Source organism: Urocampus carinirostris, chromosome 14, assembly GCF_059441175.1.
Source record: "Urocampus carinirostris isolate Australia breed hairy pipefish chromosome 14, RoL_Ucar_1.0, whole genome shotgun sequence".
Lineage (NCBI taxonomy): Eukaryota > Metazoa > Chordata > Actinopteri > Syngnathiformes > Syngnathidae > Urocampus > Urocampus carinirostris.
The window spans coordinates 14,330,876-14,346,351 of NC_142362.1; the positions used below are offsets into that span (position 1 = coordinate 14,330,876).

At 37.2% G+C, this 15,476-nt stretch overlaps 1 protein-coding gene across 6 annotated transcripts in view; it reads left to right on the forward strand.

The window, feature by feature from the left end:
• The window catches only part of atf2 (activating transcription factor 2), a 43,157-nt gene that overhangs the window by 21,738 nt on the left and 5,943 nt on the right, over positions 1-15,476 (forward strand). For 4 of the 6 annotated variants that reach the window (XM_088352900.1, XM_088352903.1, XM_088352902.1 and 1 more), the window contains exon 12: positions 8,819-9,790. The exons of 1 other annotated variant lie outside the window; for it this stretch is intronic. In XM_088352900.1, coding sequence (XP_088209026.1) covers positions 8,819-8,997 — 179 coding nt within the window. In that variant the 3' untranslated portion in view covers positions 8,998-9,790. Of the gene's footprint in view, positions 1-8,818; positions 9,791-11,323; positions 13,512-15,476 lie in introns of those variants that run through there. One more of the 6 variants, XM_088352904.1, reaches the window with a different exon arrangement.

Sequence of the window (15,476 nt, forward strand, 5' to 3'; positions counted from 1 at the left end):
TTCTATCTTTGTCTTTTTATATATGGCTCTCTCTTCATTTCATCTCCCTCTCCTACTCTTTGTTGTCTCTTTCTCTCTTTTTTCCTTCTTTTTCTTTATTTCCCTCTCTCTTTCTCGCTTGATCTCTTTCTCTTTCCCTCTGTCTCTTTCACTCTTAACCTTTTTTCCTATGTTTCTCTCTCTGTTTCTCTTTCCCTTCTCTCTTTCTCTCTTTCCCTTTTTCATTCTCTCCAATTTTTCTATATTTCGCTTTCTCTTGCTTTCTGTTTTTCTTTCCTTTTTCTCTTTCTTTCTCTCTTTCTCTTTCTTACTGTGCCTCTTACTTTTCCTCTCCTGTTCATTATTTCTCTTTATCTCTTTTCCTCTCCTGTGTCTGCATCTCTCTTTTTCCTTGCTTCCCTTTCTCTCTCTTGCTCTTTTGCTCTCTCGCTCTCTTTCTCTCATGTATAATGTGCTATTCCGGCCTGTCCGCCCGTGAGAGTTTCTTGTGGCCCATAAGCTCAAATGAGATTAACACCCCTAATGTAGCACCTTCAAATGGTAAAAATAATGCATTCATTAAAAAGAAAACAACCTAATTGAAATTGTAAATATATGTTCTATCATATAAACATTCTTAGTTTTTTTGTTTTGTTTTTTTAAATACACGTAGACTAAATGAATTCCCATTTATTTTACACGACATGACCCTTATCTAAAGGGAACTGACATAATCCTGCCGCTGGACAAAAACAAAAAAGATAAGTAAAATGGTGGTCTTGGGTCACTTCGAGTCTCCAAAGCTTGTATTCTTCCCAGTGCTTTATAGCGCTTGTTTTCCGTTTTCACTCCCACTGAACCATACAGCAGGGATCTCATACTTGCAGCTTGTGAACTGATTGCAACCCTCAGGATGATAGTTTGAGGCTCCTGCCTTAATATGAAAGTTAAAAGGACAGTGTGGATCATTTGACCTCTAGATGCCGCTGTGTTCTATCATGCAACCGAAAACGAGTGCTAAAATTAACAAGTAAGAATACAATCTAGGGAGACTCAAAGTGGCCATGAAGCACTTTTTTTGCCCAGACTTATAGATTTGGCCCATCCTCACCCTAACCCAAGCTCCGGCAGCCCCCAAGTAAATTGAGTTTGAAACCCCAGCCATACAGAAACAGCTAGTGGTCAAACAATAAATACTGTCCCTTGAATTTGTTCGTAGCTAATCAAACCCATATAACTCCAAACTTCCAATGCTGTTTCATATTCATGTCGATTAACCAAAATTGCTACCACTTATCCTCGAGCTATACAAATAAAATTGAGATATTAAGTCATTAGATTGGAGTTGGAATTACAATAAGAAAAAAATATCATAGTCGTAACTTTGAGAATAACCGCTAACATTACAATTTCATTACCATGTTCTTTTCCTCTCTTCTATCACGCGGGAATAGATTTATGTGACTTATTTTGCCTTGTTTAATTAATGAGATCCTTCATAAATATTATATCAATATCATTTTGTTATAATTTGATTTCTTTTTCATGCCCATTATAAGAGATTAGAAGATGAAGCATGTGTCTATAAGAACCTGGAACTCATTCCATGCCAGTTGTTTCTCTCAAAAGGGAAGTGCCGGTGCCTGCCAACTATTCCCATTTTGACTCATTTTTGAGGGCCTGCAGAATATTTTGCTCTGTATCTATATCGGCATAGGACACATCAAAAGAAAGGCCGAACCCTCGTCTTTTATTAGAAAAAAAGTGTGATTCTAGCTTATACCATTGTGTAATAAACAACAGTGGAACATGGCTAGGTTTCTTGAAAATACGTGTTTCTTATAGCATTTCTGAAAAAGACAGCTTTTTGTGAAAGGAGCAATTTCAAAGAGAATTTTCACTTTGGATCTTTTCGTTAATATATTTTTTGATACCTTCAGTATCCAAACATTGCTTTGCATAAACACAAGGACACTTTGCTTGCAAAATAACATGTTATTGCAGGGGTGGTGAACACGTGGCTCTAGAGCCGCATGCGGCTCTTGGCCAATAAGAATGCGTCTCTTTGCCTCATCATACTTTCTATATACTGTGGCTCTTTGCCTTGTTTCATGTTTAATTTTTTTGTGTGTATTGAGGGTGGACACTTTCCTTTAAATCAACACAAGAACAATACTTGTTGTATTGTAAGGAGAGGAGTCAAGTCAAGTCAAGTCAAGTCAAGTCATTTTTATTTGTATAGCCCTAAATCACGAAGAGTCTCAAAGGGCTTCACAGATTGTTACACTATATTACACAAACTATTTTCAACCGACAAGAGGAGTAGGTTATTCGTATGCAATGGAGTAGAAGTGAGTTTTAAGTTTAGATTTAAACATTTCCACTGAGGTTGCAGATCGAATCTCAGGGGGAAGAGCATTCCACAGCACCGGTGCCCGGATGGAGAACGCTCTCGAACCAGCAGAAGACTTCTTTGCTCTCGGGATCATCAGAAGACCAGCACTCTCAGATCGTAGGCTTCGGCCCGGGACATAGTGGCAGATCAGATCTGAAAGATAAGAGGGAGCAAGTCCATGTATGATTTTGTACAATACTAAGAGAACTTTGAAGTCACATCTTTGGCTAACTGGGAGCCAATGCAGGTTAGCCAAAATCGGTGTTATGTGATCGTACTTTTTTGTCCTGGTTAAGAGCCTCGCTGCGGCATTTTGTACTAGCTGAAGAGACTTGATTCTGGACTTCGGGAGACCGGAGAGTAGTGCATTGCAGTAATCGAGACGGGAGGTAACAAATGCATGAATTAATGTTTCCGCATCAGACTGAGACAGTATTGAACGGATTTTAGCAATGTTGCGAAGATGGAAGAAGGCAGTTCTAGTAATTTGTTTTACATGCATCTCAAAGGATAGTTCAGGGTCAAATATGACACCTAAATTTTTAACTGAGTCACTCTGTGTGATGTGACATTTGTCAATGTTCACAGCAGTTTTTGAGAATAAGTCCCGGCATTTAGAAGGACCAATGACTAACATTTCAGTCTTTTCAGAGTTAAGACGCAAGAAGTTGAGTGACATCCACTCTTTTATCTCAGTGAGACAGGCCTCCAAATTTCCACAGTTTAGTGTGGAAGATTCCTCCAACGGAAGATATAGTTGAGTGTCGTCTGCATAGCAATGGAAGCTGATATTGTACTTGCGAATAATATCACCTAACGGAAGCATGTAAATGTTGAAAAGTAGGGGGCCGAGCACTGAACCCTGCGGAACACCGCAGGTAACATTAAAGGGCTCAGATGTCGTTTCACCATATTTAACACAGTGTGTCCTATCTGAGAGGTAGGATTTGAACCACGAGAGGACAGCTCCTGAGAGACCAATCCATTTTTCCAACCGTTCTAGTAGGATATTGTGGCGCACTGTGTCAAAAGCAGCACTAAGATCCAGCAGCAGCAAAAGTGATGAAGCGCCAGAATCCATTGACATTAGGAGATCATTTGTTACCTTGATCAGAGCTGTCTCAGTAGAGTGGTTAGCCCTGAATCCTGATTGCATGGATTCAAAAAGGTTATTCTCCGATATGAAAGCATTCAGCTGCTGTGCCACTACTCTTTCGAGTACTTTAGAGAGGAAAGGTAGGTTTGACACAGGTCTGTAATTACTTAATATTTCTGGATCAAGGTTGGGTCGTTTCAGTGTGGGTTTAATAACGGCGGACTTAAAAGCTGCTGGAACTACACCTGAGGAGAGTGATGTATTTATAATATTTAGAACTGAAGGCCCAAGGACGCTAAAAAGACTTTTAATAAGTGAACCTGGGAGCGGGTCGAACTGGAGTGTGTTATGGGAAATAATATGTTTTTAATTGTGTGTGTTTGTGTGTGTCTGTCTGTCATGGCAGGTCAGTGCGTGGTGTGGCTCTTTGATTCCCACAGTTAAAAATTTCGGCTCTTTGTGTCAAACATGTTCGCCACCCCTGTTTTATTGCATGAAAACTGAACTTATGCGTGAACGATGCATGAACTTTGCAAGAAAATTTCAGCCCCAGATGTTTCCAGTGAAGGTATCACATGATTCGGGTGGTCATTGTGAACCTGGCCGCTCACAAAAGATCATTCCTCTCTGTCCCGACGATGACAAAAGGACTTTGTCATCTTTTTTTTAGTATTAACTGTCTTCATCTATACACATTGCGCGTACTCAGCATATAAGCACACACTGCCGTACGGTGAAGACAGGAAGCAAAATTAGGCAATATAAAGCGTGTTGACAAAGATCTGATCAACGCTATTTCTACCATCTAGTGGTGATTTCTCATACTTAAATCATTCCCAGAGGCTTGATACATTTATTTAAAATTAAATAAAACATTTTTACATTTTGGCACTTTTGGACAATGCGTCTGAAATCATATTAAACGTTATAGCACTGAATGAGTTAGTAAGGGGCAAAACCCAAACGACGCTCCTCCTTCAACGTGCTGCCCAGTCGAGGGAGGAAACTGCTCAAGAAGCTCTAACTGGAGTTTGGCACCCCGAGTTCGCCATCTGCTCGCTGCGAAAAGTGTTGAGAGGTAGCCCTAACGTCACGCATCTTTTACAGCAGATTGAACTTTGGGTCAAACGCGACATATTAAGAAGCTGACCCTAAGAATGATGAAAGAGGTAAAGGGATGGGTCAAAGTCAGGACACTGGCAATCTGTGTGCTCTCATGACAGGTGCAAAACAAGCTGCTTCATTTCATGAGAAACATTAACTTTCATTAACTCTCTAATTGGGGTACACTGTAAAGCAGTTGGATCCAAAATAATCTCTTCATGGTAGGCTGAAAATGTATTAAGTTTATCAAAGTGAATCTGAATCAATGGGTTGTTTCGTGTTGATCAACCCTACAAATGTGCGTTGTTCAGCACAAACAGACCCATCATCAAGCCCCCACAAAAATATTTTTGTTTTAATTACGTAATCGCAAAAAGCGGTCATATTTTTAAAAAGGGATGTTTTCTAAAAATAATAAGTCCAAACACTTAATTGGGTCTTAAACAATCCCACAAAATGTTGTTTTCTTTTTTACACAAACAAACCCTCAATCAAGCCCCCCAAAAAGTTTTTCTTGTTTTAAAAAAACTCAAAATTGGGGTCCTTCTTTAAAAAGAAGTCGCAACAAATGTCTCATGCGTTACCCTATATTTAGCTCATTTAGTTAAATAATAATAATAAAAGGATCCCCACAACATTTCTTCTCTTATTTAGATTAATTTAGATTATTCCATTTTAATGCTAAAAGCATTATTTAATTTTTAAAACAACCCACAGCAATTTTGTACGGTCCATATAAATAAGATTAAAATATTCAGGGTTTAAAATTTAAACAATAGAATTTGCAGCACTACTTTCCAGAGAAACATCCCTATCAGTCTGTAAAAAAATACCCAAAAACTATAAAGCTAGCATAGCATACCAATTACATCCTCAGGCTGTCAACAAATTTGTTGAATATATACAAAAAATGGCTTTGTTACATCCAGAGAACAATCCAGAGTATACAACCGTGTAAAATATTGACTCCAAAACACTTATTAGCCTATACAAGCCGGTTTGATAAAAGGGAGATTGCCTCCAGTCGATCCAAATATCTTCAGCCAGAAATATCCAATGTGAATAATGATTGACACATTGCCAATTAAATTTCCCACAGAAATGTATACAATTTTTCGATGTGGATTCAACACTGTGCAAAGCAGTTCGTGATTAATTTTAACGCAACAATATTATGCACAATATGCACAATCATTGATTTAACTAGTGGAAAGAGAAGTCAAACATTTACAACTCTTTCACAATGTCTAAAAAATGGCCAAAGTGCAATACACATTCCCAAAGGTTTTAGTGTCTAAATCTGGTCGTCTCCAAATGGCCACTTTCAGAATAGGCTAGACGTACCCTTTAAAATAATGTGTAAAATACAATGTTTAGGTTTTCAGAATGTGATCAAATTTGACATGGTAAGGCTCCAAGCAATTATCTCACCGGTTTTCCTGCTAACATGCCCATGCTACACTCATCTGCAGGCATTTAAATGCAAAAAAAAGATTCAGGCGAGAATAAAAGCCTTCTAATTATGTGTGTTCCAACTCTAGACTACTGAATGTTATTAGCACTAGCCGTGATTATTCCAGTTCGGGACACAACTTCAGTCTTACATTTCAAGGAGACCAATACTGTCCATATTCTCCAAATGGTTTAAGGACAATATTTAATTTACTTTATGTACATCTTGGTTAGGTGGTTAATTGTCTTTTTCTCCATACTTTTCTGGCTGGTTAAATCCCCATCCACACTCCCATAGGTCAGTTTTGGTACTACAGCACACCCACTTAAGTCTAAGAATAAAAAGGTTTAACACACACGTCCTGATTTTCTTCACACTACGTTTGCGCTGGCACGCGTGAAACCGGCTGTATTCCGAGCTCTCCTCGGTTCTCCCGCCTTCCCATCAGGATCCAATTAATTCGAAGCAAGTGCCGAACAGCTGGTGGCATTTTGACTCCAAGTCTTGCTTACTCTCTAGCGTGAGCATCATTAAAATCAGGTACTGTAATCATCTGTCGTCGCAGTCGTTGGCAATGTAACCAAAAACAAATAGGCCCTCGCCATGCACATTTAAATCCACATCGGTAAATTTAATTAACATACCTCCCGCACCCCCAAAAATAGCCCTTTGTGATATTTTTTTTGCAAATATAAGGCGCACTGGTCTATAAGGCGCATAGGATTATAACTTCAGTAGGGGGTAAGGTTGCATAAAAAATAGCGTACCATATCTGATGAGTTGGAATATATCACTGTTCACAATTGCTTAACAGTGGATGTGACGTAGTGATGTGAAGAGAGGCGTTTTTTTTCTCATGTGATTGGTCAATATCCATTTTTTTCCCATTGATTGCGTTTTTATTACTTTAAATTTCTTAAGTACATAATAGGTTCACATTGTTTTGCATTTTATCTTTTTTGTAGATGTGTTTATTTTTAATATTTAATTTTAGCTTTTTTAAAAGAAATGTAAAGTTAATCCTCCATAATTTTTGTCGTTGCACTGAAAAGTCCCTATGCTTAATTTACATGTTGTTTTGTTGTGTGTTTTTCAAGGATTCTGATATGCAAAACTTTCGGGCTTAAAATGTCAATCATTAAGTCCGGCTTCTCTCTCGCTGTTTTAGTTTAGGTTTCTTTTTTTTATCTGCATAGCATGCACCTACTTTAATTATTAATTACAAAGAACATGCTTACCAAACTATCAGTTTAACTCCAAATTACTAAATCCCAAATCATTTTCATTCTCTGTGTTGGGGTAATAGATGCGCCGCTTCCTCCCTCCACCTTCCTAATGTCAGAAGTCATTTCCGCTTCTTGCCAATAGCTTACAACCTTTACAGTCTTTCTTTCTGCTTTTTGGAAAAATATTTCACGATTTGTAGCTTGTAATCTTCATAATCTGATTTTAATTTTGGTGCCATTTCGTTTGGTTTAGTTAGTTTAATTTTCATTCGCTGCACGTCGCCAAAATGCGTAGTTCAGACGAAACGGAGTTAGACGCTATAGTATGCACAGCCGAACTAAAGCTTTGTGTTTACTTCAAGGGTAAATTAAAGCTTCAGGTTTATTTTGGGCTCAGTTATCAAATCAAGTTAATCCATCGGGTTTGGTTTGGTTCAGGTGTAAAATCCTACGACTCGGGTCGGATCGGGTTGAATTTTTGAAGCCCGATCTTACCTCTACTGTGGAATGAAAAAAAAAATACTACAATGTAGTAAAATAATCGATTTTTTTTTTAGAGTTATTCATTTGGTACATAATTTTACATGATTAATGGTAATATCCATGAGAGCAGGGGGCAAGGCATTTATGGTTCTTATCATGAGTACATCTCTATTAATATGATACACGCAAAGCAGAATTGAGCACTAGTTAACCCAGTACCACACTGAAAGTGCCGCGGTTTGGTCCAGTGTATATTGGGCACAGTCTCAACTACAATTTAGAGACGAGGTGTCACACCAATAGACCCCGTTTTGGCTCTACATCAAACTCACAGAACAAACTGTTAACACCCCAAAACTCCAGCAAAGCAGTCAGAGCAAATTGATTGAGTAAGCGGTAGGAATGGGCAAAGATATATACACAGCATGTACATCCTGTTGCCCCCTCGACTAGCACCGTCAAAAAAGTTCCCGACCCTTGGTTTGAGTATAAAAAGGTTCAATTGAGTTAAAAGTTCACTGTAGAGTGAAAAAATTAATGCTCGAATTTTGTGGAATAATAGAAGTTTGGGTCAGGTCAGGCCTGAAATGTCAATCATGACTTCACGTTCAGGCTGCCGGGCTTCTTTCTCGCTGCCTTTTTTTGTGTAATTATTCTCGCTTGGCGCGCAGCAATCATTGTTCTTGATTTAATTTTTCGTTGTGGAGGGTCAGCGCGTGCAATGGATTCTGTCCCCCTTTTGCATAACGCAGCCCGCCTAAACTAAGGACAGTTACGGGTGGATACTTATTTCAAAAGTCAGCGAGAGAGAAGCCCCTGACCGCACAAAAAAAGGTCCCCACAAATAATATTTGAAAATTCAGGTTTGCTTTGAGTTCCATCCCTAAAATCAAGTCAATTTGTCTGTCTTAAAAACACGAAGTTCTGGGTCGATCTACCGCATATAAGGCGCATGTTCACATTTCTGCCCAATTTGGGTTTTCTTGGGTGCGACTTATATTCCGGAAATTACGGTAAACGAAGTTTGTGCCGGGTCACTCTCTTGCTACTCTCCTCCAAGACGATTTTGCTCCTTGCTGCAGTCACCGACAAAGACGAGAGCTGCGAGGAGATGTCGGTCCCGGGCAGTCCCCAAAGCGAGGCCATCCAGCACAGTTCGGTCAGCACCTCCAACGGGGTCAGTTCCTCCTCTTCGGCAACGTCCAATCAGAGCACAGATGACCGAGCGGGCGACGCCCAAACTCTACCTTCAGGGAGCTGATCCCACAAAAGGGTTTTTTCAAAATTTGTATTTCTATGTTTACAATGGCTCCATTTTAATCTCTGTTGGCAATAGTAATGTGATGGAGATGAAAAGAACTGGCACTTTAGATTGTATCGTGATGCTGTTGTTGCTTGATTCATAAGATTTATTCATGTCATGTAATGGACATAGTTCATTCATTATTCTACAGCAGTTGAGCACGGTGAAACATCGCTGTGAATACTGTACATAGATGGCAACTACGCAGGTTTAGAATGAACTACATTTAACTTTAGGCCAAAATTATTGATGAAAATAGAGCCGATCCACTACTTGGAATTTGAAACAACTTCTGGGTTATGCATAAACAAACCCCCATATGCTTAAGCATAGTTTTTGCCACCAAGAGTACACGAAATTAGAAAATCCATTTAAAATGTTCACACAATGACATCCGTAACCACCTAATGATACCATTCAGAGAACGCCCTACCACTCCAAAGTCATTCTGTTTTTTGTGCGTTGTTTTGTTTTGAAATGATTAGAACTCCAAAATGAGTCATATGGTACAGAAAAATCCCTCAAAAACTGGTCCGATTTGTTTATTAAAAACCCCAAAATTAATATACAAAGATTGTTTTGCATAAACAACCTAAATTTGTCAAACCTTCCTGATAGCGTGGATGGACTCCAGCCCCCCCGCAACCCTACTGAGGATAATCGGTGCAGATAATGGATAGAGGGAAACCCAAATTAGTTTAACTGTTTAGGTTCTTTTGTTGTTGTTGTTTTGGGTTTTAGTTAAGCTTCCACAAAGCGCTTCTTTTATGACAAAACTCCTCATGCTTCTTCCACACTGTTCCTGCTTCCAAGATTAGACTAAACTAGCAAATCAGTGGATAATGTTGATGCATTGACACAACAACCTAAAGTTTTGCATAATTCTGAAAAAGACCACCCTCGCAGCCCGCCCCCTAAAAAGGATTTTAACTTCTGTGTTGTTTTTTGAAGGTAAATGATTACAACCACAAAATAAGTCATATACTACAGAAACATCACTTTAAAATTGTTCCATATTGTTATAACAACCCCAAAAATTAATTAATTAAGTTGTTTTGCAAAACAACCCAGAAACTTTCATCAAATTCATTTGAATAATCGATCTGTCATTGGGTTTCTTCTTTGTGTGTCGTTTTTAATAATAATAATAATAATTTCCTTGTATTGTCATTCTGTGTAACAATGTACACAGAACGAAATGTCGATTGCACCTGACCCGTTGTAGCGAGCCGATGCAGCTGCAGCCAACAGAGGGCGCCGCCGACCACTTTTTAAGTCTTAGGAATGACTCGGCCGGGGCGCGAACCCGAACCTCCCAGTCTCAAAGCGGGCGAAGATGGCGCAAGGCGTTGTTTTTTCTTGTTTTTTAAACAAAGTTCTTCATGCTATCCCCACATAGTCCCTACACTAAATTGGAACCATCACTAAAAAATGTTGACAATACCTTTCGACACAATACCTTAAAGCAGGGGTATCAAACAGGCGGCCCGCGGGCCGGATCAGTCCCACTAAGGGATTGAATCCGGCCCGCGAGACCACGCTCAGAGAAGCGCAAGAGAAAAATTAACTGCAGGTTGAAATATGTCCACTTGATGTTGCCAAAGTCTGGTGCCTCTAACAAATGCTGTACTTGTATTTCTCTCTCTCTTCCTCTTTTGTTCTCTCACTCTCTCTCTTTCTCTCACTCTCTCTTTTTATCTTTCTTTGTTCCTCTTTGTCTCTCTCTGTCTTTATACATTCTTTTCTTCTTTTTTCCTTTGCTCTCTCTTTCTGTCCTCTTTTCTCTCCATCTCTTTCCATTTTTCTTTGGATTTTGTTATTTCTCTTTCTTTCCCCCTCTCTCATTATTTCTCTTTATTTCTCTTTTTTTTCTCTGTCTCTGTCTCTCTGTTTCTTTCTTTGCCCCACCCTCTTTACTTTTCTCCCCCTCTCTTTATCTTATTTCTTTCTCTTTTTTTTCTTTCTCTCTAATCTACTAGTCCGGCACCCGAGAGAATGGTTGTTCTATCGTGATGAGTTTGACACTCTTGCCTTAAAGTGATAAATTCTGGGAAAAGCCTCACCCCAAAAGAAATATTTACTTGGTTTTTAAAAGGTAATTGGTTAGAACAATCCCCAAAATGATACAGGACAATCCTTCAGAAACTTCCAGTTTTATAAGAACTCCATACATTAATAACTTAAGCTATTTTGTATAAACAACCCAGAAGTTTTAATCAAAGTAATCCAATTAGTGGATTGGTCTGTTTTTGACTCAATTTCTGTGTTTGTGTGTTATTTTCAGAGTTAAAGATTCCCCAAAATGCCACTGTTGTCAAAATGAAGCTCCTCATGCGACTTCCACATAGTTCCTGAAACCAAGATGAGACCCAATTATAAAATATGCGAACAATGTCGATCCATTCACACAATACTCAAAACGTGATACAATTTAGATGGTTAAAAAAAATTGTGTTTTTTAAGGTAAATGGGTCACATGGTACAGAAAAATCCCACCTAAACTATTCCAGTTTGTTTATAAAAAATACCAGAAATCAATCAACTAGACTGTTTTGCATATAAAACCCAGAAAGTTTAATTCAATCGATCCAAGTTGTGGATTAATCTGTTTTTTTACCCAGTTTGGGTTCTTGGGTTTGTCGTTTCTAGAGTTAAGATTCCACAAAACGCCACTTTTGTCTATTTGAAGCTCCTCATGCTACTTCCACATAGTTCCTGCCTCCAGTATGGGACACAATCGGAAAATTGGCGAGCTTGTCCATGCAAAAACACTGCGACGTGATTATTTATGTCTTTGTCTTTTTATTCGTGAGACGCTAGCACGGAAAGAGAAGTTCAGAATATTTATTTATTTATTTATTTATTTATCTTCAATCCTTAGTAGGTTGGAATACCAAAGTGTATGCATATGTATTTAAGTTATTTATTATTTGGTTTATGTGATTAACGTCACATTATTTAAATGTTTTACTCTCTATATTTTGCACATTTGGAGGACAACAGGAGTACCCTTGTTTTCGAGCGATTGCAGCTTTTGCCACACACAAAAAAAAAATTAATTGTAAATGTCTGAACACGATGTTCCCATCGGGCGACTTTACCGAGCGTTTTTCTGTTATTTCTGCATCAGCTTGCGTTGCCGCGGCGACCGATTGTAAATACGATAGCTTCGCGCAGCACACGTGACACCGTGACGTCATTCCAACCTCACCGACAGGCGACATTCGTAGCTTCTAGGTCAGGGGTCTCCAACATGGTACCCGCGGGCACCAGGGTGCCCTTTAAGGACAGATGATGGACTTGTTCGGAAAATAACTCACGAGTGCTTAGTCATCGGGATTTTCTTGTAAAAGGATTTGTTGAGTTTATTTGACCTTACTTCGATAAGTAACCTGCTAATAACATAGTAACAACCAGGGTTGGGTAGGGTTACTTTAACTTCATTACTTTAAATTACTTTTGGATTACTCCAATACCAAATATGCTAATAAAACACAAAAGAAACTAAAAAGGAATAAAATTACTAAATTTTGTGCAGGCTTGGGGAGTAACGGAATACACGGAACGGCAAAAATGATGTTGGCAAGCTGTTTGGATTTATTTTCACTTTGTTTCTGTCGCATTTTATGTAAGTTTTTCCGGAGATCAAAGAGATCAAAGCCAGGAGAGAAAGCTTACCACGTGTTGTGAGTCATCATTTTCTTCATATTTAGTTTATTTTGTCTTTTATTAGCATATTTGGTATTGGAGTAATCCAAAAGTAATTGAAAGTAATCAAGTTAAAGTAACCCTACCCAACCCTGGTAACAACTTAGTAATAACACTATATGCAGTTATATTAGAAATTGGGGAAAGTGGCCCTCGGAGTTAAATTCTTTAAAGGGATAACAAAAGACCCTTTTTTTCAATTAGGCACCTAACATGTAGTGTTCCTCCCCAAAATTATGTGATATATTACAAAATATTGTGATTGTGATTTTTCCTTTCGTGTTTTTCTCCACATGTCTTGCACTTAATATATTAATAGCAAACTGGGTGCAAATTTCACTCATTAGTAACAAAACGTAGCTCAAAGCTAGTTAAAGGTTGGAGACCCCTGCTCTAGGTTTTGTGCTCAATAGTTCCAAACAGTTTCAACTGTTTTTAGGATTTTAGTACATATAAATGAGCAAAGGATCAGTCCCATCTTGATATTAAAAAAAAAAAATCCTTTAATGGATTACTACTGTGTAGTCATCCGACATGATTATTGATGGAAAATAATACAAAATCGTTATGTACGCTCTGCATGACTCGACTATTCTCTGGGAAAATTAAGAAATGTTTTAAGTCAATTCAAAGTCAATGTAAGTCAACAAGCACCTTTGTTTTTAGTTGATCTGCTTAACCAGGGTTGTGTTTTTAAATTGTACTTGTGACTTGTGAATGTCTTTGAGATTGATAAATCGTTGTAATAAAAATTTTCATAGCTATTTACATTCTCTAGATGTTTTAATGAACTATAAGTAACCAACACGGATTTTTTTATTCATCACTGTGTTGAAATATTATCCTACGGTCTGTAGTGCCATCTAGTGGTACTATAAATTCGATCAATTAAACAAACGTTTCGAAAAACGACTCCCAAAAAATGGTTATTATAATGATACATAAATATAAGTGCCATTTTTGGTCAAGAGGTTACCTTGCTAGTAGTTATTCTCACTTATGGGCCGGATTGTGTATTAGATTATTGTTTTGTATAATTATTTGTTGGATTTTTGTGCAGGCCCGAATAAAAAAGTTACTTTTAGAAAATATATTTGTAGGAATCGGTATTAGCGTTATTGACATAAAACTGTATCATAATGAATTAATATGTAAAAGAAAATCATTTTTTTGCTCGTTTTTTTTTTAATTTCTTTACTGATAAATTCGTCATTTTAAAGTACCCCACGAATCGCAATAACATGAAAGAAATCATGTTTTTCTTATAATTTGTAGTCAAAAATACCTTACAGAAGGTTGATTCCTACCTAATTTTTTTTTTTTGTTTTCTTATGATTGAGCCATAAATCGGAAATAACACGAGATTAAATCGTGATTTTTCTTGGTTTACAGACGGTTGATTCCTACCTATTTTTTGTGTTTTGTTATGGTTATATAATTTTAGAGTGTGCCATAAATCTCAATAACTCAATAAAATCGTGTTTTGCTTATGGTTTTCGTTGAGAATTACTTTACAGAAGGTTCTTATCAACCTTATTCCTTTTTTTGCATTATTTTTGTATCCTCATAAAGTGTGTCATAAATCTTAATATATGATATAAAATCATGTTTTGCTTATTGTTTTTATTTAAATAAAATTGCAGAAGATGGTTGATATCTACCTAATTTATTTTGGGGTTTTATTATCGTTGTAAAATTTTTAGAGTGCTCAATAAACTGAAAGGAAACCATGTTTTGCTTATCATTTTTTGTTTTAAATATTTTACAAAAGATTCATTTCTACCCAATTCATTTGTTTTTTATGATCATTTAGGAGGAGTGCATCATGAATCTCCATAAACTGAAATAAAACTATGTTTTGCGTATTGTGTTTACTTTAAAATATTTTACAGAAGGTTCCTTCCTAGCAAATATATTTGTATGTTATATTTTTTAGAGTGTTTCATAAATATCAAGAAACTGAAACAAAACCATGATTTTTTAAATTGTTTTTGATTTAGAATATTTTACAGACAGTTCATTTTTGGGGCGGCAGTAGCTCAGGAGGTAGAGCACTCGTCCTGGGATCAAGGGATCCCAGTTTGAATCCCGGCTTGTCTGTGTTACATGTCAAAGTGTCCTTGGGTAAGACACTGAACCCCTAATACTCCCAATAAGCAGGTTAGCGCCTTACATGGCTGCAAGGCCGCTATTGGGAAATGTGGATCACATTGTAAAGCGCTTTGGGAAGTCATTGACTTGAAAAGCGCTATAAAAATGCAGATCATTTCATTTTTACCAAATTAATTTTTTATTTTTTTTTTATCATTTAAGAGTGCGTCATAAATCTCAGTAAACTGAAAGAAAAACCTGTTTTACTTATTGTGTTTAATTTAGAATATTTTAAAGAAGGTTCTATTTCTACCTAATTTATTTGTACGTTTCATTTGTTATTTTAGAGTGTGTCATAAATCTCAATCAAATGAAAGAAGAGCATATTTTACTTATTGTGTTTAACTTAGAATATTTTACAAAAGTTTGATTTCCACCCAATTTATTGGTACGTTTCATTTATTATTTTAGAGTCTGTCTCAAATCTCAATCAACTAAAAAAACAATGGTTTGCTTATTGTGTTTGAGTTAGAATATTTCACAGAAGGTTGATTTCTACCTATTGTATTTGTATGTTTTATTTATTATTTTAGAGTGTGTCATAAAACTCAAGCAACTGAAAGAAAATCATGTTTTGC